The sequence below is a fragment of the Heptranchias perlo genome, unplaced genomic scaffold (genome assembly GCF_035084215.1).
Source record: "Heptranchias perlo isolate sHepPer1 unplaced genomic scaffold, sHepPer1.hap1 HAP1_SCAFFOLD_1483, whole genome shotgun sequence".
NCBI lineage: Eukaryota > Metazoa > Chordata > Chondrichthyes > Hexanchiformes > Hexanchidae > Heptranchias > Heptranchias perlo.
In genome coordinates, this window is record NW_027138737.1 from 8,059 (window position 1) to 35,730 (window position 27,672).

A 27,672-nucleotide genomic window follows, 5' to 3' on the forward strand; every position below is an offset into this window, starting at 1 on the left:
TGAGTTACTCTTGCCATTTTATGTATGCAGTTTAAAGATCGTACATCAGCAGAACAAGACACTGGAGTTTCATGTAAATATTATGTACAACTTCTCTGTTGAAAATTGAATAAAGTAAATTGAGAATAAACTACAAGGACAAGCCAGACAAAAATTCACTCATTCTCTTTTGATAACAGGAAGATGAATTCAGTCTAATACACACCCTTTTAAAAAAAAGTCACTGGGAGGGAAAGTAGCCAGTGTTCTCCCACAGTTAAATCAAATCTAATCTAACCATCAATGGATCTTCTCCTTTGAAATCACCAACTCTTTTCCAGGAATTGTAAGAGCAGTGTAAGTGGAGGTAAAAGCAAAATAGCCTTTGTACTCCTTAGGGAGAACTCTAAGCATTGTAAGGTTTGGGGGAAAAAAAACACAACCAGTTTTGGCAAACAGGAACTTCAAAAGGGGAAAAATTGAAATTATTTGTGGAGAATTTCACTTCCCCTCCCCTGCCCCAGTTGCTAGTTGATTTTCTCAACCCAATAAAAAAGTTTTCAAATAAAATATCACTGCCACAGGCTACTCATTGAAGAAACTCTTATATGAAACATTACCTCATCATTTCAAAAGCAACTTAAATTGCAAGTATAAATGATCAATGAGGAAATCAGACGGATTTCTGTGGCCCTCCCATCTATTTGAGTCAATATTGGACAACTTCGTTCCCACCAGGCCATCAGATGCACTACAATGTCCTTCACTATTTCACACCAATCGCTTAGAAAAACAAAAAAAAGACAGCCAGCAAATGTGTCATTTGTCTGGCCTAATTTTTTTGAAAAAAGCAACACAAAGCTTTACATCTAAACCTACAGGAGCTATTTCCTTTATTTATCACGGAATGCATTTTATTGACAGAAAGCTGCAGAAGATAATGGTGTATGTACAACTTGTTCTTTTACATCATGGTTCAGTTCAAAACTTTGCCTACTGATCTCACCAAATAGATGTAAATGCAAAATTCATCAGTCTGCAAAATACAACGGCGATCTTTAAATGCAACTGCGCCAATACAAAGACGCTTAATATGTTGCATCTGCAGATATCCTGGTCACACAAAGAACAATGCAGTTCTTACAATAGTTCTTACAAGTAGTTTATGGGGACTTTTCACATTAGCCCACTGAGCAGACCTTGGGTTTAGATTTGAAGAGCTAAATTTGGCTCAAGGGTCGACCAGCAGGAGCTCAGAGCAAGATTACCATTAGACATTACTGCTAAGTAAATTAAAATATCCTGCTACTATTGAGACCCAGTTTACGTGGGAGCTGAATCTATGCTCTTGTGAATTGTGACCAATTAACTTCTAAATCCCTCCCTGCTGCTCCAAGCATTAAATAAACTCCACTGGTACATCGTGGGACTGGAACCCCAAAATTGAAAGCCACAGGGATGCAAAATCCCAAGCGGTACTGGGACCTTTTAGGATGCTCAGTAGACTAATGAGAGTCCTTTCTCACTATACAATGTAGTGTTGCATACGTTTCAGATCTCCTCTCAACATCATTTGCAAAAACACATCAAAAATTCAAACAATACGCATTGTTCTTTTTTTTCTTAAAAAATGGCGTCACACTTTTACTGATTCATTTTGTATCTTTTACAAAAAACTTACGGATATGATACAGTAGGATTATTGAGTTATGGGTCATTAACAAGACTGTACAGCATTTCCCAGTACAGGGCACTGTGTCTACCCAGCACATATTTGCTTACAAATACATTTCAAAATGCTAGTTACACTAAATTTCTACTAGCACTGCATGCTGGTATGAATACAATGAACTTTTTCCCAGTGCCAGAGAGGAATACATTTGCAGCTTGACTTTTTTTTAAAAAAAACACATCGTTACAAGAATTCATTCAATCTTTGAATGGGTTTAGTTATGGTTTTTTGTATACTTTTACAAACCAACAACCACAAGTAACAAATTTTTTTTAAAAGTATTAATGCAGAAATGTTACCAAGTGGGTCAGCATTAAAAGGTTGGTACTGGCCAAATCCTAGAGCAAGAAGCGTATCTACTGGCAGCCTGTAGTGGTCAAAATAAGAGTTCCTCACAGTACTCCGAACAGATTCACCGCTGTTGCAGCATCAATGTGAATAGTGTGGGTACTAGCAGAACAATTAGGTAACTAGCACATAAGTGAGCACTATAAACAGTTGAATGTCAAGCCTCGGGTTGTACATTAGTACAAGTTCAAATTGAACACAAGTGAAACAACTTAACCTGCAGTATGCTGTGTATATATACATAGATCGGAGAGAATGGCAGCTCTCAAAGATTCAAAAAAAACATACCGTACCCAGAACAAAAGGGTCAACATGCACATTAAGAACTGAGCTTTCAACTGATTTGTACCCTAGTTCCTACTATTTCACTGTGTCTAAAGGCAGCTGACAATAACACCCAAGTGCACAAATACTATAATTTACATCACTTAGAAAGAACTGCCCAACCTAGGTTTAGCTCTGATTGCATCATTTCCATATGCAAGGTTAGTAATCTGCAGTTACAGATTTGTCGCGACAGAGTCAGAGCTTCCATCCACTCAGCATTCAGGGTGCCAAAACTTAAAATGATTGCATTGTAACAAAGGAATATGGCTACATTAGCTTCTAATATGCATCTGTGCATAGGCTTTATGCTTGCCTAGTGTATGAGGAAGCTAACAGTTTCATGGATCTACTCAAAACATCCACTTCTGCTAGGTCTACACTATCAGTGGTGTACTTACAATTTCCACTGGACAACTAAACATTTTCATCGGATTCCAAATAATCTGGGTCAAAAAGTCAGCTGCAAACACTTGTTAGTTTTAGGCCATCAGAAGCTCAGACAGCCTCCATATTAAATAGCTGTGCTAAAGGCAAGCCTATAAGCTACAGCCTTAGTTTAAAATTTAGGGTTATCCCAAGACTAGTTTAACTTTCCTTGATCCCATTGGTCTGTCACTGAGGTCAACAACAGCTGACATTGCTTCATCGCAGGACTCAAAAGCAACCATTGCTTCACCTGTTGGCATGCCTTGTTCATTGAACTGCAGGCACACAGAGTCGGGAATCACACGATAGCCATAAAAGAAATCCAAAATTTCATCCACAGATACTTTGAAGGGCAAATTCTGAACTTTAACCACTGTCGGGCTGTTGGTATTTAAAGGACCACCTCCAAAGTTTGGCTCAACCCCAGGTCCTGGGAAACTACCTACACTGCTGCCTCCAAAAACAGGTCCTCCCAATGGACCATCGCCAATACTACCACTGACCCCAGATCCAGGACCAGGTCCGGGTCCAAACATATTACTTGATCCACCAAAGCTACTAACGGGGTTGAATGGTGGTACAGGGCCATTAAGATTACCTGAACTGCCACCCGGAAAAGAAATGCTGTCTCCTCCAACACATGGGAGGAAAGGAGGATCAAGACTCCCTTGGTTTGGATTCTTTTGACCTTTGGCTTGAAATGGCGGATTTGACTCCATGTCTTGCTTTTGCTCAAGAGTGACTAGTTGGAGAAATGCATTGCGTCCATTTAATTTCTTCCGATGCAGTCGCTCAGCCTTCTGTGCCTCTTCTTCAGTTAGGAACTGCACCAGTGCTTGCCCCAGCCCTTGACCATTACAGTCAACAAGAATCTGGACACCATTTTCTGCTAGTCCAATACCTTCCAAAAACTGGAACACGTCGCTTTTGGTTACATTATAAGGAATATTCCATATGTGACCACAAAGTTTTGGTGAAACACTTGCTTCCTCAGTTTTCACTGTTATTTCTCTCTTCTGTTCATTTTGCACAAAGTTGTGTGTTCTTTTCTGAATAATTTCTAGCTTTTCTAACATTGCTTTTTTAGTTATTGGATGAACCTGGATGAAGCGACTGCCCATGTACTGCTTGTGACGACATAACGCTGCTTGGTAATCAGTGGCAGTTTTAAATTCCACAAACCCTTCACCTGTTGCTCTTCCATTTGGTCCATAGGCTATGTAGATGCTATCCTCTATGAGCTCCAGCTTACTGAAGAATTCCATGATGTGCTTGTTTTCAGCTTCATATGGTAAACCTTTCAAATAGACGCAGAACTCCTTCTCATGAGGAGAACGTGATCGTGACCGTTCACGTCTGCTTGGAGATTCAGACCTAGGTGTGTGAAATGGAGGTAGGTTCTGTCCATAATGCCCAATGGTCGGTGGGGGGCCCATGCTTTTGGGTGCATTAAAGCCAGCCATAGTATTCATCCATTGTCGCTCTGTTGCAGGAAACACGTTGGCAAATCTCTGGCCCATCATCATTTTTCCATGTCGTTTCAGAGCTTCAAAAGTGTCCGAGGGGCCAAAAAACTTTACCATCGCATCTCTGTTATTGCGCCCCAAATGATCTTTCATCATGTGCACTGCATCAACTCGAAGTCCATGAAAAAAATCCCTTACATCTGATTCCATTGCAGAGTACGGCATCCCATAAACATGGACATACAGATCATCTAGATTAATTGGTGGTGGTCCTTTATTCATTGAACTATGGGAATTCATGGGGTGCATGGGGTTCAACGAACCCATGGGGCCCATATACATAGAACTTATGCTACTACTCATGCCCAATGCAGACCCAGAGCCATTCATTCCACTGGGTCCAGAGCTTCCTAGAGGAAGCGTGCTACCTGCATTCATAGGCATGGGTGGCAAGCTTGGCATAGGAGGTATAGGTGGCATTGGGGGAATAGGAGCAAGAGGTGCTATAGGAGGAAGGGGAGGCACTGGTGGCAATGTTGGCAAAATACCAATTGGAGGAATTGAAGGCATGGGCGGCAGTGATGGCATTGTAGGTAAAGGAGGAAGTGGTGGTAGCGGTGGTACTGAGTTTATTGTATTCAACGGTGGCATAGTGCTGGCCATTGTCGAACCCATGCTAAACCCAGGGCTGCTAAAAGTGGGATTGAGGCTCGAGGGCGTGCTTCCCATGCTGGCAGCAGAAAAGGTGGGCACATTTTTATTACCCATGCCTTCGTGTAATGAGGAAGCTGTAGTAACCATAGCGGGAGTGTTTAGGTTAGGCATAGTAGTAGGCAAATTACCCCTGCCACTCATACCAGTATTACTAGGTGGCCCTGGCCTGCTTGAGCCCACTGGTGGCATATCCACATTACCAGTTTCAAAACGCCTACGACTGAGCTCAATCATATTTTGCATTTCAGTTTTACTACTCAGTAGGAGTGATACTTTGGATCCTTTAATTGTACCCCCACCACGCATCATACCAAGCCGTGCATCTTCATCTGTGGAGAAAACGATGAAAGCCTCACCAAGTTCACCACCTACAATATGCACGCCACCATCAGGAATGGTTAATCCAGAGAAGAAATGGCGGATATCCATGGTCCCCGCCACAATGGGGAGACCCTGCAAGCGGATGACCACGGCCATGCTGAGCCCAATCAAAAACAACCACCTGCAGACGAAAAAGGCACGAGCTACGTCAGACGTGTTAGAACAAAACCAGCCTAACCAGAAATGTAAAAAGTACTTAGCATACAATATAAGCCATCACAGAAAAACCTTCTAATTCTTTGCATAGAGGACCAGTTTTAGGACAGGTTTTAACAGACATTGCATTAATTTGAGTCTAACTTGCATAAATGCGATATCCAAAACTTAATTACATAGCAATTTAATTAAGAAACCACAACAGTAATGCATGTCTCTTTACTACAACTTACATTTATATAGCGCCTTTAACATAATAAAAACATCCTATGGCGCTTCACGAGAGTGTTATCAGACAAAATTTGACACCGAGCCACATAAGGAGACAGTCGGTCAGGTGACAAAGATAGATCAAACAGGTACGTTTTAAGGAGCATCTTAAAAGGAGGAGGCGCAGAGAGGTTTAGGGAGGGAATTCCAGAGCTTAGGACCTAGGCTGCCAACAGTGGAGCGATGAAAATCAGGGATGTGCAAGAGGCCAGAATTGGAGGAACACAGATCTCAGAGGGTTGTAAAGCTGGAGGAGGTTACCGTGATAGGGAAGGGCGAGGCCATGTAGGGATTTGAACACAAGGATAATAATTTTTTTTTAAAATAGTGTTGTCGGACCAGGAGCCAATGTAGATCAGTGAGCACACGGGTGATTGGTGAACAGGACTTAGTGCGAGCTAGGATACGGGCAGCAGAGTTTTGGATGAGCTCAAGTTTACAGAGTGTGGAAGGTGGTAGGCCAGGCTGCAGAGCATTGGAATAATCAAATCGAGAGGTAACAAAGGCATGAATGAGGGTTTCAGCTGCAGATGAGCTGAGGCAGGGATGGAGATGGGCAATATTACGGAGGTAAAAGTAGGCAGTTTTGTTGATGATGGGGATACGGGGTCAAATAGAACACCGAGATTGTGAACAGTCCAGTTCAGCCTTAGACAGTGGCCAAGGAGGGGGATGGAGTTGGTGGCGGGGATCGAAGACTATGGCTTCAGTCTTCCCAATATTTAATTGGATGAAATTTCTGCTCATCCAAAACTGGATGTCGGACAAGTGGCATGACAAATCAGGCAGTGGAGGGGTCGAGTTGGGTGTCATCAGCGTGCATGTGGAATCTGAGTAAGTGTTTTTGGATGATATTTGTTTTAATGTCAAACTTCCTTACAGGACGTCTAAGGTAAGCCAATATGCAACATTTAATTTGAATGCAAAAGCAAGCAGTTTGAGAACAGTAAACAACTCAGATTTCAAATCATTCTCTCAGCTTGTAAAGAATACTGTATTTTGAATTATTTTTCAGACATACAAGACAACTACAGTAAACAAACTCTTGTATTAAGTTTAGTTGATATACGAATCTCGTGGTATTTTCTTTCTATGCTCACTCTGTGCTAATAGCCAATTATGCTATTTTTAAAGATAGGATGATCATACCAGTGGTTCTGCAAACCCAATGCATTTGAATAACAATGTTGCAGAGGAATGAAATTAAAATTCAACATGCCAATCAAACACTTCAAACAGAATTTGCAGCCTAAAGCAGTCTTAAGTCAAATGCCTTTGCGAGTTTTGTTTTAAAAACAATACCAACTTCAGACACAAAATAACAAAAAATAAGAATCGGAACTACTATATTTAAACCAAAATAGTCTACGCTAACCCAAAAGCTAATGCCTTTTTACTAAATACCAATTAAATATTGTAAATCTCAATGTTTCAGCTCAAAATTTGGTAGCAACTAACATGGAGCCTATATAAATCTTAAAATTCTATATCTAAAACAACCTTTACGGAAGAGAATCTTACCTGTGACCAAAACAGAGGCGTTTCCCTTAAGCAGCTGAGGACACCAGCCAATCCTGTTGTCAACCAATTTAAACCAACTTTACAGACTGCAGAAAGAATAAACGGGATGACAAATCAATGTCTGCAATACGCAATGCAATCAGGCTGTTGTCGTGTACACGAATGTCACCACGCAAGACCGCATCTTGCGGAATCAGTGCAAACTGAACATTTCAGAATTCCTCACAACTTCCCACATTATACAGCATTAACTATCACTTTTGACCATCTCCTCCTGCTAAATTTAAAAAAGGATGCTACAGAATCAAGACCTTAATCACAAGCCTCCAGAACTAATTGTTGTGCTAAGGAAAAGCATGGAAAAGCACAGAAAAGGAAGGAGGGGGAAGAATATTCAGCCAAAATGTAATGCCTAAGGTTCTTGCTAAGTGAAACTTTTGAAAGATGTTTTCCCTAACCAATTTTCTCTCCTCCTGAAGGAGTTCACTCTTTGCTGGGATACAGCTCCAGTCATGCCTGGGGCCCTCCAGTATCTCACTCAAGTAGCCATGCCAGCGTAAGCCTTGACAGCGAGTGTTGGCATGCTATTCAACCTTGCAGTCACAGCCGAGCTCAAACCCGCAACGGCCTGATGCCCACACGTACAATTCCCAACGGAGATCGCTGGATAGCAGGCAGGTGCTGAAACCCAGGAAGGATTGCTGTTCGCTAAGTCAATGCCAATTATAATGCCCCTACAGCTGCACTAGCCGAGATCAGCTGACTCACCAAAGATCAGGGATCAAATCTGGGACTGTCCTGTCTGTACGGTTCAGCTAAGTCTCGCTTTTTTTTTTGGGGGGGGGGGGGGGGGGGGAGGGGAGGAGAGAGAAAGAACAGGATGACAACACACATTTCCAAGTGAATCATGCCTGATGGCCGACTGTGTCTTCCAATTTGAAGCAGTGAGACTAGGCACTTTAACGTGGCAGGAGGCCACAAGTAATGTTGAGATTTAGCCGTGCCTTAAAAGTGTTACAACTGTACTCATATGTTCATGAAGATGTTAAATTGGAAGACATCTGCCTTCATTGTACAGGACAACAATTGGAAATAAGGGGAAATGACAGCTGTGTTTTACCAAAGAAAAACTCAGGCTTTCTACAATGTCTGGCTGTTACTTATTTACAAACATCTCTGGTGTACCTGATACCCGCCATCTGCGACACTTCAGAAATTTGTTACTATGCCATGAAAATAATGAAATTGGAAACCTACACAAATTACTCCAAGTTGAAGAGGTTATGAGAATTTACTCAATCTTCACGTATAATATGTACTACCCACCCCCCCCAAAAAAGTGCGCATTCTAAACAGATATTAACCTGTACCTAAAATACTATTTTCCCCCCTAAAAGTCACAGCCCAAGGCAGGAAGAGTGTGTGCACTATACACTGCAATATTCTTCAGATCTACAATGACGACTTACACCCACATCATTACATAAGTTACTATTTTTCCACAGGTCACAAAGGCATTATTCTAAAGCATTTTGTTCAGTGATAAAGGCAAGTATTTAGCTTAATTATACCAATCATTTGGAGCTTATCAACAGCAACTTTTAGAATGGTGCAATAAACACAATCGACTTGAGAATTCCTGCTCCACACTTATTTCACTGCAGCTGTAGCACAGATTGTACTTTTCCTATGAACAAGAAACTAACCAAACGATCAAAAATGTTTACCTAAAGCATTAAAATTCTGTCAAGAATGCAAAACTGTGAAATAGGGAACGAACAGCTGGCTGTGATGACAATGCAGTAACCTTGCCAAAGGATCAGACGGGTTTATATATAGAGCAGGCGCGGAGGAGTGACAACAAAAGGCAATAATCTCATTAAGGGATTGAGCCGTAACTGTGAATCTTGAATTACAGCCATCATCTGAACCCAGAGATTAGACTACAGCCGTGGTATTTTGAAAAATATCTTATCGCAGAGCTCGTGGTTGACGGGAAATGTTCCACTTTGGGTAGTTTTATTGCCAATAGCTGGCAATTCAATGTCACCAATGGGCTTGTAGATCTGCAGTGAAGATTAACAATTGTGACAACAGGGTGAGTTTGAGTGATAATCAACAATTGAGAAATAAACTGCCAGACTACAACATTCAGTTGTAAATTTGAACCCTACCAACTTGTTAAAATGATTTGAACATGGGATGAAGTGGACAAATGTAATAAAGTAATTCTTTTTAGAACAATTTTTAAAGCTACCCATTTAGGTAGCTTAAAATGCATTTAACAATAATTAGCATGGACAGTCATTATTTGAAACAGGAAGCAAAAGAGCCAAATTTAAAATTATAAAGCAGGTGCCATACATGGTGTATGACTCAGTTAAGATAACAACGATGATCAGATGAGATATTTAGATTCCATCTCAGTGCTTTACTTCTTCAGTCAGATGTAACAATGGAGGATGGCGTAACAATCACAGCTGGCCGATTAATGTAACCAGAAATATACATAAGACTCAGTTACACATAGGTGCTTGTTGGGGATCATACGAAGGATGCAGATGAGGCTTTCTACTTGTGACAGCACACAGTGCAGTTAACATGCCCTAGCAAGAGATTCCCTTTAGCTCCATTGGTCCAGGCCCACACTCTCTCCCAATGATTGGCTGTAGAAATGTATTCAATGCAACCTAGTGGGTCAGGTTTTACTTCAAAGATTATGGTGAATGTTCTACACAAGTAATAACTGCAGAGCCACAATGTGCGCCCTTATTAACAAAGCATTAGAGGCATTATTCATCTACAAGGGGTAAACAGTATGGAGTATGAACAGGAGGTGCACAACTTGCGACATGGCTTTTACTCGATAACATACCTAGAATAGTTACACTTTCCTTTTCACATTATCTATACTAAAAATCTTCCATCTGTATGCACTTCCTGGGTATAAAATCTTACTTCCTATTGTGTTTTCATCACACCTTTGTGCCAACTTTTCCCATTAAAAATTCCTACGTCCACATTTATAATGGAAACTGCCTATGTAAACTTGTCACACTCCTGTCAGTAATTGCACTGTAGCACCTCAGTTTTGCATCTCCCAACTCCTCAGCCTGTGCTACAGAGAAATATCTTACTAAAAATCTTACATCTGCACACCCTGGGCACGTTAACTCCCATCCTCTCAACCCTGCTTCACCGGAAACTTTACTTGGTCCACACCATGGGGCATCAACTAGCTTCCAAAGATCAGAACTACAAATGAAAAGTTCTCAAAGATCTTTAATTATACAAAAAACAAAACCACTAATAGGTGAAGACCTTGCCTAGGTGGAATTTTTGCACAGGTGTCAATTAGGGATTTTTCTTCTTGAAGCAGCTTTTTCTATAATGCCTCCAGCTTAAATGCATCCTTCTAACACCATGCAGACATAAAAACAAGTATACAATTTTCCATTAAAGTTAAGAATTTTGAATAGTTCCCCCAACACCTTTCACCCCACTGCTTTAACCCTATTAAACAGCACCCTTTCACTAGGAACATTAAGTGCTGCCTAGTTTGTATCAATGGCCCTGGCTCCTTATTTAAAGTTAATTTGATTAAAAATATAAAAAAGGAAGAATTAGACTTAAAAGATTTAGGCAGACTTTTCATGCTAAGTGCTATTACAATATGGAAACCAAGTCAATCACAACATTTAAGAGAATTAAAGACCTGAAGAAAAATATTGAAGTGCAAGGAAATGGGATTGGAGTTGATAGCTCCAATGTGGAGCAGGCACTGACAAAAACGACGGGCGAATGGCCTACTTCTGTGCTGAAATTTCTACGGTTAAAAAGGGACAGTCACCTGATGGGTTAATCTCTCAGAAGTCTATTTGCATTTTAATAAAAGGGAAGACAATTATCCTTTGAGCACTTCAGTTGCAGCAGGACAAAACTTACTCAGGACGTGACATTTATTTTATGTTATGCTTTTCCTTTGAAATTTCAAACCATCAGTGGTCCAAGAACACTGATGGTTTGAATTTATTTACTGACACAATCAAGCATCTTTTATGATAATGCTGCTTTAAATCTTAAATTTATTTGTGAATTTTCCATGCAAAGCTTAAGGATGTCATTACTAAGGAACAGAAAACTTTTCCTGCCTTAATCAGTCAGTATTGGCACAGAGCAATCCCAGGTCAGGTTCAGTACAGCAAAATGCTGAGTGAAGATTCCTCTACCTTGCAAACTAATTAACTTGTGCTCAACTTCAAGAGCACCCCCTACTGCACTGATGTGATATTTCTGTTTCCCTCACCAGCCCGGCGTAAATTAAACTGCCAAATTAGTGTCAATTGCACCAAATTTGGAGTATAGAATTACAGAATAGAATCATAGAATGGTTACAGCACAGAAGGCGGCCATTCGGCCCATCGAGTCCGTGCCGGTTCTCTGTAAGAGCAATCCAGCTGGTCCCACACCTCTGCCCTTTCCCTGTAGTCCTGCAATTTTGCTCCCTTCAAGTATTTATCCAATTCCCTTTTGAAAGCCACGATTGAATCTGCCTCCACCATCCCCTCAGGCTGTGTGCATTCCAGATCATAACCACTCGCTGTGTAATTTTTTTTTCCCTCATGTCGCCTTTGGTTCTTTTGCCAATCACCTTAAATTTATGTCCTCTGTTTCTTGACCCTCCTGCCAATGGGTCTACTCTGTCTAGACCCTTCATGATTTTGAAAACCTCTATCAAATCTCCTCGCAACCTTCTCTGTTCCAAGGAGAACCACCCCAGTTTCTCCAGTCTATCCATATAACTGAAGTCCCTTATCCCTGTAATCATTCTAGTAAATCTCTTCTGCATCCTCTCTAAAGCCTTAACATCAGTCCTAAAGTGCAGTGCCCAGAAGTAGATACAATACTCCAGTTGTGGCCGAACCAGTGTCCTATAAAAGGTTCATGACTTCCTTGCTTTTGTACTCTATGCCTCTATTTAAAAAGCCCAGGATCCCTTATGTTTGCTTAACCGCTTTCTCAACCTGCCCTGCCATCTTCACCGATTTGTGTACATATACCTCCAGATCTCTCTGTTCCTGCACCTCTATTAGAACTGTACCCTTTAGTTTATATTGCCTCTCCTTGATCGTCTTACCAAAATGTATCACTTCGCAAGTATCTGCGTTAAATTTCATCTGCCACACTGTTCACTACCCTTTCTAGTTTTGAGTCATCTGCAAATTTTGAAATTGTGCCCTCTGTGAGGTTAAGAATGCCCAACTCATTTTATGTAGATTCTTACCATCAGAGGAGAGGGGGACACTTGTAAATCTGTCTGGATTCAAACCTATGTCTTACATATGAAGGGCTGTTTTTTTTTAAAAAAACAGATCAGAGGCAGCCGAAGTAAGTTCAATAAATGGAGAAAAAAAGTTACAAAACTTATAGAAACAGTGTGAACATCCCAAAAGAACCATGTTTGCTGGTAAAAGAATATGCAAGTGACAATTTCTTTGCGTATTAATAATCCTTAGCTACTAAAGAAACAGCACTCTACAATTAGCACAAGATATGGATTAACTAATGCTTTAAAGAATGACTGTCACCATAACCCCTTAAAAAATTATCAACATCCTTTTGTTTTGTTCCATCCCTTTATCACCACTGTACAGTTTTGATCTCCTTACCTAAGGAAGGATATACTTGTCTTAGAGGCGGTGCAGCAAAGGTTCACTAAATTCCTGGGATGAGAGGGTTGTCCTTTGAAGCAAGGTTGAGTAGAATGGGCCTATACTCCCTGGAGTTTAGAAGAACGAGAGGTGATCTGATTGAAACATATAATATTATGAGGGAGCTTGACAGGGTAGATGCCAAGAGGTTGTTTCTCCTGGCTGAAGAGTCTAGAACTAGGAGGCATAGTCACAGGATAAGGAATCAGCCATAAGACTGAGATGAGGAGGAATTTCTTCACTCAGAGGGTTGTGAATCTTTGGAATTCTCTACCCCAGAGGCTGTGGATGCTTAGTCTTTGAGTATATTCAAGGCTCAGATAGACAGACTTCTGGACTCCAGGGGAATCAAAGGATATGGGGATTGGGCAGGAAAGAGTTGAGGTTGAAGATCAGCCATGATCTGATTGAATCTCGAAGGGCCACATGGCCTACTCCCACTCCTATTTCTTATGTTTAATTTAAACAAAGAATGTCGACATCATTGGGGGCACTGGCTTAAAGCAGTTTCTTGGAAAACTGCAGAGGAATGGAATTAGCCGTAGTCATAAATCCAGTGATTTCCCCAGTAATCGGTGTATATTAATTCTGCTCCATCATACTCAAAAACTTCCTTTCAAGTAAACCATCCCCTCCAAAAACTCTCCACACTCTTAAAAATATTGAAGAAAAATAAAAAGGTGGTAACCGGTAGCTGCCCACGGCATTCACAATTAGACAGGCTAGTGTCTAGAGGCGCAAGGATTTTACTTTTATTCATGTATTTACAGGGTAGTGAACTATTAAAAATCTCCCCTACCCCACAAAAAAGGTTAATAAAGAAAGATTAGTATAGGATCACTCAAAGAGTTCTCCTATAGACAATCTTTAAAAAAAATGTTTTAATTGGAATGTGCACACCAAGAAACTCAAAACAAGTGGATTATGAATACTACTGAATAGTAAGATTGATAAAACTTCACAGCAAGTCACCTGCTGCTGAGTATAGTACAATACTGTACTGAGCTAAATACAAGATGTTCCAACGTACAACTACGTAGTTTGAATGCATATCTTGGCTCACTGTGAACCCCTTGTGTATGTGGATCGAGTGATGCTGCCCCATTTGTATTGCTGACTCTCAGCGAAGCAACTCCTATTTGTTATATTAAAAAGGTGGTTTACATATTTTAACTTCTGATTTGTGTGGTAAATCAAATCTAACGAGGCCACAGATTTGATAAAATGTTCAGACTCTGCATCTTCAAATAAAAGCCAATCCCAACAGATAGATTCCCTGAAACCAGAGTCAGTTCAGAGTGCAGCAGAAATTGTTCCATCTACAATGCTTGAAGCTGCCACTTGTTACTTACACAAATTAGTCCTTTGATTGCAGATCCAGGACAGACAGCATCCACACCACTAGAGATCAGACATCTGCACAATAGCAGCGACTTTACTTGCATCCTTTGCAGTATAATCAATGGCTCACTCCATCACAACAAACAACTTGCATCACACCAATCCCAGTCAAATCTAGATCAGCTATCTAATTGCCACAAGCCAATAAGCTTAGTGATGCTATGAAGCAAGTGAAAGGAGGGGCAAGGCTCCAAGCCAATTGGGTTTTATTCGCAACTGGAAGACTTCTAAAAGAGGAAAGTGAATTTAATTGCAAAATCAGTTTGGTGATGGGCTCCACTTTAGTGTTTGACAAAGACTTATACAGATATATTTATATTACAAACATATGTGCCTTTGTTTAAGAAGGGCGGCAGGAAAAAGCCTGGGAACTACAGACCGGTGAGCCTGACATCTGTAGTGGGTAAGTTGTTAGAGGGTATTCTGAGAGACAGGATCTACAGGCATTTGGAGAGGCAGGGACTGATTAGGAACAGTCAGCATGGTTTTGTGAGAGGAAAATCATGTCTCACGAATTTGATTGAGTTTTTTGAAGGGGTAACACAAGATGATAGATGAGGGCTGTGCAGTAGACGTGGTCTACATGGACTTTAGCAAAGCCTTTGACAAGGTACCGCATGGTAGGTTGTTACATAAGGTTAAATCTCACGGGATCCAAGGTGAGGTAGCCAATTGGATACAAAATTGGCTTGACGACAGAAGACAGAGGGTGGTTGTAGAGGGTTGTTTTTCAAACTGGAGGCCTGTGACCAGCGGTGTGCCTCAGGGATCGGTGCTGGGTCCGCTGTTATTTGTTATTTATATTAATGATTTGGATGAGAATTTAGGAGGCATGGTTAGTAAGTTTGCAGATGACACCAAGATTGGTGGCATTGTGGACAGTGAAGAAGGTTATCTAGGATTGCAACGGGATCTTGATAAATTGGTCCAGTGGGCCGAACGGCAGATGGAGTTTAATTTAGATAAATGTGAGGTGATGCATTTTGGTAGATCGAATCGGGCCAGGACCTACTCCGTTAATGGTAGGGCGTTGGGGAGAGTTATAGAACAAAGAGATCTAGGAGTACAGGTTCATAGCTCCTTGAAAGTGGAGTCACAGGTGGATAGGGTGGTGAAGAAGGCATTCGGCATGCTTGGTTTCATTGGTGAGAACATTGAATGCAGGAGTTGGGATGTCTTGTTGAAGTTGTACAAGACATTAGTAAGGCCACACTTGGAATACTGTGTATAGTTCTGGTCACCCTATTATAGAAAGGATATTATTAAACTGGAAAGAGTGCAGAAAAGATTTACTAGGATGCTACCGGGACTTGATGGTTTGACTTATAGGGAGAGGTTGGATAGACTGAGACTTTTTTCCCTGGAGAGTAGGAGGTTTAGGGGTGATCTTATACAAGTCTATAAAATAATGAGGGGCATAGATAAGGTAGATAGTCAAAATCTTTTCCCAAAGGTAGGGGAGTCTATAACGAGGGGCACAGATTTAAGGTGAGAGGGGAGAGATACAAAAGGGTCCAGAGGGGCAATTTTTTCACTCAAAGGGTGGTGAGTGTCTGGAACGAGCTGCCAGAGGCAGTAGTAGAGGCGGGTACAATTTTGTCTTTTAAAAAGCATTTGGACAGTTACATGGGTAAGATGGGTATAGAGGGATATGGGCCAAGTGCAGGCAATTGGGACTAGCTTAGTGGTATAAACTGGGCGACATGGACATGTTGGGCCGAAGGGCCTGTTTCCATGTTGTAAACTTCTATGATTCTATATCAATGTTCATTTGATTCTTACATCTATAACCAATAGCTGTGGATTGAATACAGCTGATTGGGATGCCCTCTATACTGGCTATTTGCCCATGGTTTCTGTAATAGTCCATAAGTTCCAATGCTGATAGAAACCATCTTCCCAAATGAAGGAGCTCCTCTGTACTAGTCATTTTTCCCGTTAGTTCACAGCTGTACAAAAATCTCCAACGTCTAAAACTGTTACTACATCCTACAAAATTGAACTATGAATCAGGCACTCCAATACCTTCCATAATGACAGACATGGATGTAAGATCAATTAATATATTTGAAGTTTATGGGGAGAAAAAATGATGCAATGCATTTTGTGTTACTGTCAAGTTTCCTCTTGCACAGACCAATAAAATCACTAGAATTTCAGTAAAGAAAAAAGATGAATGCACAAAGTGTTCATGGCATCTATCTGAATTGTGGAAAACACCAAGGGGTTCAAATACAGATTTTGTCTTCCAAACATGGGTTGTGTCTAGAGAATGGATTTCTAAGTTGTTCAATGCTTAGGTGAAGTACTAGTTGTGGGGACAAATTCAGAACATATTGCACATTAAATCATCGTCACATAAATGCAATTTATCCTATAGCGTATAGGTACCATTGTGCTAAATAATCAGAACGACACCATCAGATTTCCTGGTGAACCAAGTATAAGGGTAGAATCCAAGATGCTTGATTATTTTAAGGTCCAGTTATGCATGATATTCTTCCTCATACAAACTTAACTACTGAGTAATTACCTGCTGCAGCACAGCCAGACAAGCCAATCCACTGGCAGTTGAAAGCCTGGCATAGCAAAACCACATATGTATTTGTTCCAAATTTGTAGCTGCTGCATTTCAAAACACAATATAATGGGTTATTTACAGTAATCATACAATCCAGTAAAACTACTGCCTCTTCCCTATGGTGCAGATTTGGGCCATAAAACCAGCTTGTACTTGTTTCTTAAAGACAGACTGCAAGCATTACAAACAAGTGTAACCAAGACATATGGCGCAAATAATATTGGATAATTTCTTAAGCATCAAAATTTCAATTACTGTTATTTTCACTGCACTGTTAGATTTTCACTAGATTTAGCAAAGCTGAGCCAATAAGAATTGCTTTCACAACCTCAGGACGTCCCAAAGTACTTTACAGCCAATGAAGAACTCTGAAGTGCAGTCACTGTTGTAATGTATGAAACCCAGCAGCCAATTTGCGCAGAGCAAGGTTCCACAAACAGGAATGAGATAATGACCATATCAACTGTTTAGTGCTGTTGGTTGAGGGATAAATATTGGCCAGGACGCCGGGGAGAACTTAGTGTCAAAAGATTTTTTACGTTCTGTGAGGGCAGACTCGGTTTAACGTTTCATCCGAAAGACAACACCTCCAATAGTGCAACACTCCCTCAAGCACTGCATTGAAGTGTCAGCCTAGATTATGTACTCAAGTCTCTGGAGTGGGACTTGAACCCACAATCTTTTGACTCAGAGGCGAGAGTGCCATCACTGAGCCACGGCTGACACTAATCCTTCAGCCTGTTGTACCTTACTTTTTAAAAAACTTTTAATCCTAGGTCTCAGCATTGTGAATTGCTGCTTTGTATTTTTAAAACATCACTTCTGCCACAGCCTGGATAGTGAACAGTAAATCTATTAATCTCAGAACTGCCAGACTCCACTGGGTTCATAGAGGGAGATTTACAGCAACTTCTGTTGAATTCAGGAAGAGGAGGAAGAAAAGCTGGCCAGAAGTCCCTATACCAGTTACACATCCTTCCTAGCAATGACCAAGGAGAGAGAGAGGTTTTCATACTGGACTGCCTCATCCATCAGACTGAGCATAGCAGGGGCATAAGATTAACCTGAGGGTTAAGAAAATAAGATGAAAATTAAAATAAAGGAAAAAACAGATTTCTCCCAGAACAAATGCTGATGTTTGTACACAGTGATAAGCAGCAACCTCAACATGGTCCAAAAAGCCTCCTTTGCTCAGGACAGACAAAAGAATCATGGCCTAAGAGGAAAACCAGGTGCCCTACTCCTGGTGTCTGCCAATGCCAGACCGACTACTAGGAGATATGGGACTGTGGCATAAGTTAATCCTCCCTCCCTGACCTCTGCTATTTATCACCTCACTGCCACAACCAAAATCAGAATTGCACAATGTGAGGAACCATACAGACCCTTTATCCAGCTGAACTGAAGCCTCAGTTGTGAAAGCATTGAATGAGGATACTGGAAATTAGCTAAACTCCCATGAAAGTACATAATTAAACTCTATCAAAGACTAGAGGAAGGTTGAGATGACAAAAATATTTGCATGTTTAAGCCCCCTAAAATCACCAACATTTTGTTCCAAAGGAACTTGCTACATAGCACAAATTCAACTCAAGCCACAAAATCAATACAGAATGCACACAGTGCCAAGATGGCCACTGGTCCAGGCTGTGAGTACTCAACATGTAAAATGCTCCATTATACCATTTTTGGTGGTGGCCAAATAACCACCGTGATTATTGTCCTACCTCCTTGTACAACCATCACATTCAGCGATCACAACAGGACAGGGAAACTCTCCCCTAGAATCACATTCGACAGATGAAATAACCACTCTGAAAAGTTCCAAACCATGTACTGAAATTCCAATGGTATTGCCATTTTTTTAAAACACAGAAACCCCAACCAAAATAAACTGATCATTTAACACAGCTCTGAATACAAGATATTCACCAAGCAACATTGAACATAAACACCAACCCAAAAATCTTAAAATAAGCAACTCAAAAGAAAAACAAGTCATAACGGAACATTTCGGAAGAAGAAACTGTAACTTGTAACTGCAGACTTGAAATAGGTTTTACACAATTGTAAATCAGATTCAGGTTAATTGCATCTTTTCAAGGATTACACAAACATTAAAAAACAGCAACATTTACACAAGCCCTCGTCATTAAAATGCAATAGTTTGAACAGTAAACCAAGCATACTCTTACACAATTACTTCATGGTTCAGCATATTATAAACCAGGAGACCTTCTGTACTAAATTGCTTTAGTTCTTGAATACAGATTATCTGAAATGTGATCAGAAAGAATATCATTGCAATGTTAATTTGCTCAAAACACAGCAGACTGTAACACAATATTGTTCACAGGACAGGATCTTGCAATTTTATCAGCATAGCAAGTAAAATGAAACTAACAGTGCTACAAAACAAACTCAGATTGTTAAATAGTAAACTTGCACCGCTTTATACATCACCCCTAAACAAGTCAATTAACAGTGAACAAAGCTCATAAATTCCAAGCTCAGTAAACAAAATTATGCTTCAAATGCTACTTGGATTGAAAAATTACATGGCCTTGCCAAATACATCATTCATTTTCAAACAAAATCATTCAAGATCAACTGATCAAAATTTGTTCTGCAACAGAGCAATATCAACTACAAGAATCTTTAGCCCTCATTTACACGTCACTGCAAATTAAAACATTCTCCGTTCCAAATATTTCAGTTCTTTATTGCCATAGTAACAAAGATGCTGTAGAGCTGAGAACACAGGCATATTCTGAAAACTACAAACAAAGCTCAGTGTTTGTTACATAAATTCAAAAAACACACAAAGCTGATCAAAAATTAAAAAAACATGCATTTCGGACCAAGGCAGACAACATACCACTGCTTCCACAATCGTTTAGAAATCCAGGTCCTTGCACAGCCATCATCAGCAAACCAGTTTCACACTCTTAACAATCCAGAAGCTTCTTAACCCTTTCGAGAATTAAGTGCTCTCTGCAACTTTCAAATTGAACTCATCATATTACACACACAAATTCTGTACATTTCTCATTTGAAAGCTGGTCATATGCAGGGAGTATCTTGGAACAGTTAATTCATCTCTGTTGCAGAAATGCTACAGTAATTCTTAAAAAGGTTAAGGAAAAAGATTTCACACTGAAAGGCAGGATTTTTCTTTTGTTCTGGTACTGATCTTTTAGACAGATAGAAGAACACTACATCTTTAAGCAAGTCTGAGAAAACAAGCAACATTCACACAATGAAAAATCCTTCTACAACCAAAATCAATTCTGAATAAAAATGTCAATCTAACTCAAAGGCACAAATTCAGTCTACGTTTTCAAATCCTTTTAGTTAGGAAAAAAGTTTTTTTCCCAAAATGTTATTAACTGAAGTTGTGGAGGAGGATTTCAACAACACTAAAAAAGGGTCATATTCCAAGATCATCTTTTGAACTGCTTATTTCTCATACATATAGAAAATGTACTTGTTACCAGGCCATTGAAAATTGCAAGACTCTTGGCATGTTTTACCTGCAAATTTAAGACAAATTAAGCTTTAGCCATTCCCCTTCTCTTTAAATATTCCATCTGTCAACAATGAAGGATCTTGCAATTCGGTCTCTCTCAGACCAAGATGTCAAAGAAACCCCATGCACAGCAGATTTAAGTCGTTCGAATTCAGTCTGTACATACTCCAGTAACATCTTTTGAGGTCAAACACTTGCTAGTCATAATAGTGTTAAGACTGGAGTGAGGGTAATTTTCCTCATGATGCACAATTACTGCTTTTAACAACTAATTTCTATTTATATTTTGGCAGTGTAGGGAAAAAGATTGTTAAAACATCTTTATATCCTTGTGTAAAAGGAAAATAATCTACCAGTAAATGACACCATTTGGAGAAACTGAAAACTGCCTAGAAAATACCCTTTTGCATGATTATTGGAGAAAAATGTTCCTTTAACACAGACAGAAATCCTCAGGGTGGTACTGGGCTTTACAACTTAGGAAGTCTCAGGTTTGATCCATGGTCTGATTTCAACAAGGGAAAATTTAGGGGTGCTACAACTGGCATGCAGGCTTTTTCTTTCGGGGGTGGCAGGGGAAAAGAGAGGAGTCATAGAGTCATAGAGTTATACAGCACGAATAGAGGCCCTTCGGCCCATCGTGTCCGCGCCAGCCATCAGCCCTGTCTACTCTAATCCCATATTCCAGCATTTGGTCCGTAGCCTTGTATGCTATGGCATTTCAAGTGCTCATCCAAATGCTTCTTGAATGTTGTGAGGGTTCCTGCCTCCACAACCCTTTCAGGCAGTGAGTTCCAGACTCCAACCACCCTTAGAGACCAAGAGAAGAGCTGGGTAGGGAAACATTTACACTGGTCGCTATTCAATGACCTGCTGGTTACGTAGGTTAGGATAGAGTTGGCTCAGGTGTGATGTGATCTGCACTGTATTAGCATGCTGTTATTTTTTAAAAATTAATTCTCGGAATGTGGTTGTCACAGGCAAGGCTGGCATTTATTGCCCATCCCCGTGAACAAAAGATGCAACTGAGTAGCTTGCTAGGCCACTTCAGGGGGCAGTTAAGAGTCAACCAGGTTGGTGTTGGACTGGATTCGCATATTGGCTAGTCCAAGTAAGGGTGGTAGGTTTCCTTCCATAAAGGACATTAACAAATCAGTTGTCAGCTTTTTTTAAACTGAATTCAAATTCTCAAACTGCCGTGGTGGGATCTGAACTCTCATTCTATGGATCATTAGTCCAGGCCTCTGGATTACTAGTTCCAGTAACATAACCACTACATTACCGTTCCTCTAATGCATAAACAATCGTCATTCGGATGGAAAAATAAAAGGCAGACATCCCTCCTGCTGACATGCTTTTAACAGTGCAAAAATGTACAAGATGGCAGAGGTTTGGACCCTAGCTGCAAATAATAAGATCTTGCTGAATTCCTCCAGTCAGTTGCAGGAATTCCTAGTTATACAATATTGAGAATAAACCACAAATTCAATTTCCAGCACTGTAACTGCATGGACATTTCCAGCTATCAAACATTATTGATCTAAGATGACCACTTGTTTTTTAAATAGCTAAAATTAATCTGACTTGCTAATATATACAACGTAATTTTTGAATCTCATCCAAGTGCATTTTTCTGGCTCCAGGTTGGCATCAGATGTCACAGGAGGGAGTATAATGGTCTGCTCCAGAAAAAGATGTCAGTAAAAATCAATGAATGAAGTGAAGAAGCAAACTGGAAAATTAGGGATCCTAATTTTTTAAAAACATACATTATATATTTTATAGCAATCTTTCTACATTACGAAGCTAAGACCTTGCATCAATAGCAGTTAAAGGACACTACATCCTATATCAGTCAGGCCTTATATAACCATATTACCAAAGCATGACAATCAGTCCAAATCATACAGCACATACCTCCTCTATCTTTCAACGCCACTTGCCAGCAATTTAGAAAGCAGAATTGGACCAAAATAATTCATGTGCTCAGGATTAATGCCTATAAAAGAAGGCTGGATGGGAAAAATAATAGTTTACAACAGAATTGCAAACAATTCACACACATCAAATTTCTTTCTTCTAAATAAAACACTGACAAATATTTTGGCAAACCATGTACACACAAGGATTGGTTTCAGTAATCCAGCAATTCCAAAGGGGAGAAGAACAACTCGTGAAATTAAATTTAATGAACAGAGAAATCACAGGCCATGATTTCTCAAGATGCACCCCCTGCCAGAAGAGCCGGATCGTGGAATCGGCCCATAACGAACATCACTACCACAGAACTGCAACTCCCACAACTGAACAGCCTGCCGGCACTCTCAAGTGAAGAGTGGCCACCTGGGCATGGCAAGACACCAGCACCCATGGAGATGCATCTCAGTGCAAGTCAATGCTTTCAGAAGGCAAGGGAGAAAACCTGGGAAAAGGGGAGGAGACGAGACATGGGGTTGGGTGCAGAATAAAACTCCCTCTGCAGTGCCTCAATCAAAATGCCTTGCAACAGGATGAACATTTCTACTAATAGCACGATATCCATTTTCAAACCACAAGATAAAAAAAACCTTATTTTTAATTCCATATACGAACACACCGTAGCTTAAATATTCAGCTTATTCTAACGTTTGTTTTCCTTTTACCCACACACTAAGGAAAATGCTGCACTGAATAAAAATTTCCCCAACAACCACAATTCCATCAATGGAACAGATGGCCCAAAATAACCAATTAAAACAGTGCCCGTAGTTGCAATGCAAAAGCAAGGGTAGAACCAACTGTGTTTAATAGTCAACAGTCAGGTCTTCAACGACATCACCGCGAGCCTCAGCACCTTTATCTCCAGTAAGCCTGCCTTATTTGTACTCCAATTTGGCTTAATCGGTTTAAAAACCTATATTTTTATTTAGACTTGGGAGTATAGTTCGTGACACATTGGGATCCAACGGACATTTATTTGATGGAAAGACTGAATATAATGCACAAGTCCTGCACAAATGACATATTCAATGGGTACCTAATGAAATTCCTGTTAGCTGCACCACCCATCTTGAAGAGCAACTTGATTGAGATTGGTTTACTCAGCACCTTGTAATTAGTGGAAAGAGAAGATACATTCCTATTAATCTGGTCAAGATTTCAATCCTGTTCTTGGTGAAAGGGTTATGTTTTAGACTGCTGTACCATCACACCCCCTTTAAATTTCCAATTTTAAATAAATTCAGTTCTTAAAGATGTAAAGGTGGGAGGGTGAAGAGAACAGAACCTAACTCCATATCTCATTGCGATGCTGCCCTTCTTGTCGGTCAAGAGAGCGGCACAAAGCTATCGACAGCCAAAAATTCAAAATTCTTGACATAAACTCTTAAAATCATAGAAATTCAAACTCAGGAGGCCATTCAACCCACCAGGACTGTGCCAGCGCCACTTTGGAGCTACCTGATCTAATCAATTTCTGTGCTCTTTCTCTGTACCGTATATTTATCCACTTCTATTTTCAGAGATTGTGATCGGCTCAACATCAATGCTACAATTGGCAAAAGAACCAGAGGGGAAGATGAGGAGACATTTTTTGATGCAGCGAGCTGTTGTGATCTGGAATGCACTGCCTGAAAAGAGTGGTGGAAGCAGATTCAATAGTAACTTTCAAAAGGGAATTGGATAAATACCTGAAGGGGAAAAATTTGGACGGCTATGGGGAAAGAGTAGGGGAGTGGAACTAATTGGATAGCTCTTTCAAAGAGCCACATTGGGCCAAATGGCCTCCCTTCTGTGCTGAATGATTCTATGACTCTACCTGCCATAAAGCTTTCCAGATTCTAATAATTGTGTGTGTGTGTGTGTGTGTGTGTGTGTGTGTGTGTGTGTGTGTGGGGGGGGGGGGGGGGGGGAAGAAAAAAAATCAATTCTATGGTCATGACATTTGTTCTTGTAACTGAATTTGTAGAGGTCTGGAGAATCTCTGGTCTGAAGCGTCCATTGGCGCCACACATCGCAGTCCTGGACTAGCAGAAACTTGCATTACTGGAAATGACCAGATCAGAATACCCTACGAAAGGAGCACAGTGTAGGGTTAGGGTGCAGGCTAACCTAGAGAGGAGAAAGATGAAACTGTACCAAGGTTTTAAAAACTTGACACAAGGGCTTCACTGGTGGCTCATCAAGTTTACCTAGTAAGTTTTGAGCCATACAGACCAGGAAAATGGCAAGATCTTAGCCAGTGAGGCGGATGGAGGGTGGCAAATAAGATTCTGCCTGTTGAAAGTCTGTGCGCTCATAACAGGTGAAGATAGAATCAGGCTCGGACGTGACTCAGTCAAATAGCCCCGCTGACACTCACTATCGAGGTTTGTGCAAATAATGGCCACTTGGGCAAGGCACCAGAGGGTGCCCCGTGCCTACTGACCTATACCCAGCACGGAGTCAGCACCTTTGGTAGAAATGGGAAGAAAAAAAATATCGGCAGAGAAATTTCTTTTCTGGCACACTAGGAATGGCAAAAATCTTCAAATATTTAAATATTAATACATTCAAAAGGGCAGTCGATGTATTACAGTTCCTTTAAAATTGCCCGCAGTCCCTACACAATACATTTATTCTGAAATCAGCAGCATGGAAGCAGGAGCTTGTGCAACACACATTCCTCCACAGTCCACTTTTGCTATTCAAGATCAGGGCATTAAAAAATGTTTCATAGATTTAAGATTTCTAAAATCACAATTGCTGGAGTTTACTCTATTTTCTCAGTAGCTGCATCCCCTCGCCCTTGATTTCTTTTAGTCTGCATACTAGTCAAATATTTCTGTTCCTTCAATTTAAAATAAGTTTCAGACAATGCAAAGCCCAGGATCTTAGGCAATTATATTAATTTAAATAAAGGTGCATATGGAGCTTGTTACAGCACCCCAAATATCTTGTCAGTTTGCACCAGCCAGGATTCACCTGGAGCTAATATTAGCCTCCAATGATTTTAAATGTCTCCTTGCTAAGACTGCAACCGATACAAGCCATAGGCGCTATATGTATATTGTTTTCTTCCAAAAGGCACATTATTGATTAGGAGGCCAAATACTGCTTAGAACTAAAAAACTGGCAGTGAAGAATCTTTTTTTCCTGCACCTATCTAAAATTCAAAACCAAACACATGGCACAGATGATTCCAAACTAACTAAAGTTCCAAATTAACAACAGAGTCTACATAAACCTTTTACAAAGCCAAATTAGTACAAAGACTCACCATGATCCACAGTACCTAATTGGTGAACACAGCAACCAACTGTGCCTAATCAATCTGTGATCACCACACCATACACCTGAGTTCTAATAACAACAGTCTGTAGTAGCGCAAATGCCGCTGACTCTGCTCGATTCCAACAGTGATGGAACAGTTCCAAATGGTGCAAACAAAGGCATCTTCACTACTGTACTTTGGCACACTTAACTCACTAAGAACATGGTTTAAGATTTGCATCACATTAACTGTAAAAACCAGACAATTACTGCTTTCTTTTATACATATTAAAAAAACTTTTGTTTATAATAGCACACTCCATCAAATACACATTAGAAAAATAAAGCCATACACTGGAACCTTACACCTCAGTCACATTTAGTACAGTATATGAAAACAGGGTTATAAATGTGTTTTAAAGAACTCTAATTTATGTGATTCAAAAGGATAAGCAATACACAATTGCATAAGATCACTTTCTAAATACAGACTAAACACAATTAAAATGCACTCAATCAAAGCTGCTCCAGGGACAAGCTGATACAACAAAGTACACATTCTAACTAAGTTTCACCACAAGTAATGCAACAACAGACCAGACTTAGCTGACATCCATTTTACAGCAAGGCCCTAAATGAAGAAAATAAAACGTTAAAAATGCAAGCAGTATACAAATTGATTAAAATAAAATTATAGGAGGAGCAAGTCAAAAAGATAAGAAAATAAACAACCCAGATCACAAATCAGATCAGTCTGACAAAAACATGTGTAATGCACATCAGCTCCCTTCCTTTTGGCAAATACTTTGTTCTGCTCCAACTTCATTGTTTATACCCTTTAAGAGATTTTTTTTAAAAGCAACTAAATAAGCATCTGACTTCTTCTACACTCACTTAGCAAAGAAGAAGAATTCTATCTCTGTTCTGAAGTGATCTGGCCGATGATCCAACACATGCAGATAACTGAAAGGGATTCATACCATGACCATTGGATCAAATAGGCCTTGCAGCTTTTCAAAACGTGCAGTATCCACAAAAATAAAACCAGTAAATACCTGCAGATTATGAGACACACAATCTGAATCTTGAAATAGTTAAAAATGCCAATGTATTAATTTTGCCTTCAGAAAAAAAAAAGAAAAAGTACATGGGTGGTGCTGAAATCCTCCTTCGGTGTTAAAGATAATCAGAAATAAATATCACTGGCTGGTAAAATGCTAAAATACAACCTTAGAAGAGCTTTTTTTTTTGGGGGGGGGGGGGTGGTTTGAGTAACTAGCAGCAGCAGCACTGTTGCCCTGGGCAGTGGGAGACCCCCCCGCTCTCTATTAGTGACCCCCCCCCCGCCGCCGCCACGGAGTGGTCCCTCTTGATGCGCGTGCACGCTCTTTGTCTGCTCCCCAGCGCGCGCACGAGGCGCCGTCTCCCCCCTCGGAGAGGCCGGGCCGCCGCCACAGTGTGTAAAATAAAAAATAATTTTCTTTAAAAAAGGAGGGATTAACTGTACAATCCGACCGCCAGTGATCGGAGCGGCCGAGCCCCCGGAGGAAGAAGAGAAGGAGGAGACGGCGATTGGGGTGGGGTGGGGGGGGGTTGGGAGGCCTACCCGGCCTGGTGCTGCCCCCGCGGCCTAGCTCCGGCTGCGAAACTCCGAGCGCCGAGGAAGAAGAAGAAAAAGAAAAGGCTTTTTTTTTGGGGAGTGGGGGATATAAAAAAAAAGAATCAGCACAACATCCCGCCCGCACGGCCGCAGGAAGGTTAGTTACCGAGCCCTTACCGGTGACACGGGATAAAAGGCTAAAGACTGGGGGTGGGTCTGAGGTAACCGAGCGGACGCCCTGCTGCTCTCGCCGCTCCCGCTCGTTTTCCTCACTCGGCAATCATGGCGGCGCTGCGGCCGG

The 27,672-nt window shown here is 40.6% G+C and overlaps 1 protein-coding gene across 1 annotated transcript; it reads right to left on the reverse strand.

Moving 5' to 3' along the window:
* On the reverse strand, window positions 1-27,672 carry LOC137309139 (RNA-binding protein 12-like). The gene is made up of 3 exons (XM_067977437.1): window positions 27,549-27,672; window positions 7,321-7,406; window positions 1-5,494 (listed from the first exon to the last, which is right to left on the reverse strand). Exon 3 carries the CDS (start codon window positions 5,467-5,469, stop codon window positions 2,956-2,958), a length of 2,514 nt encoding a protein of 837 aa, XP_067833538.1. The 5' UTR covers window positions 5,470-5,494; window positions 7,321-7,406; window positions 27,549-27,672; the 3' UTR covers window positions 1-2,955.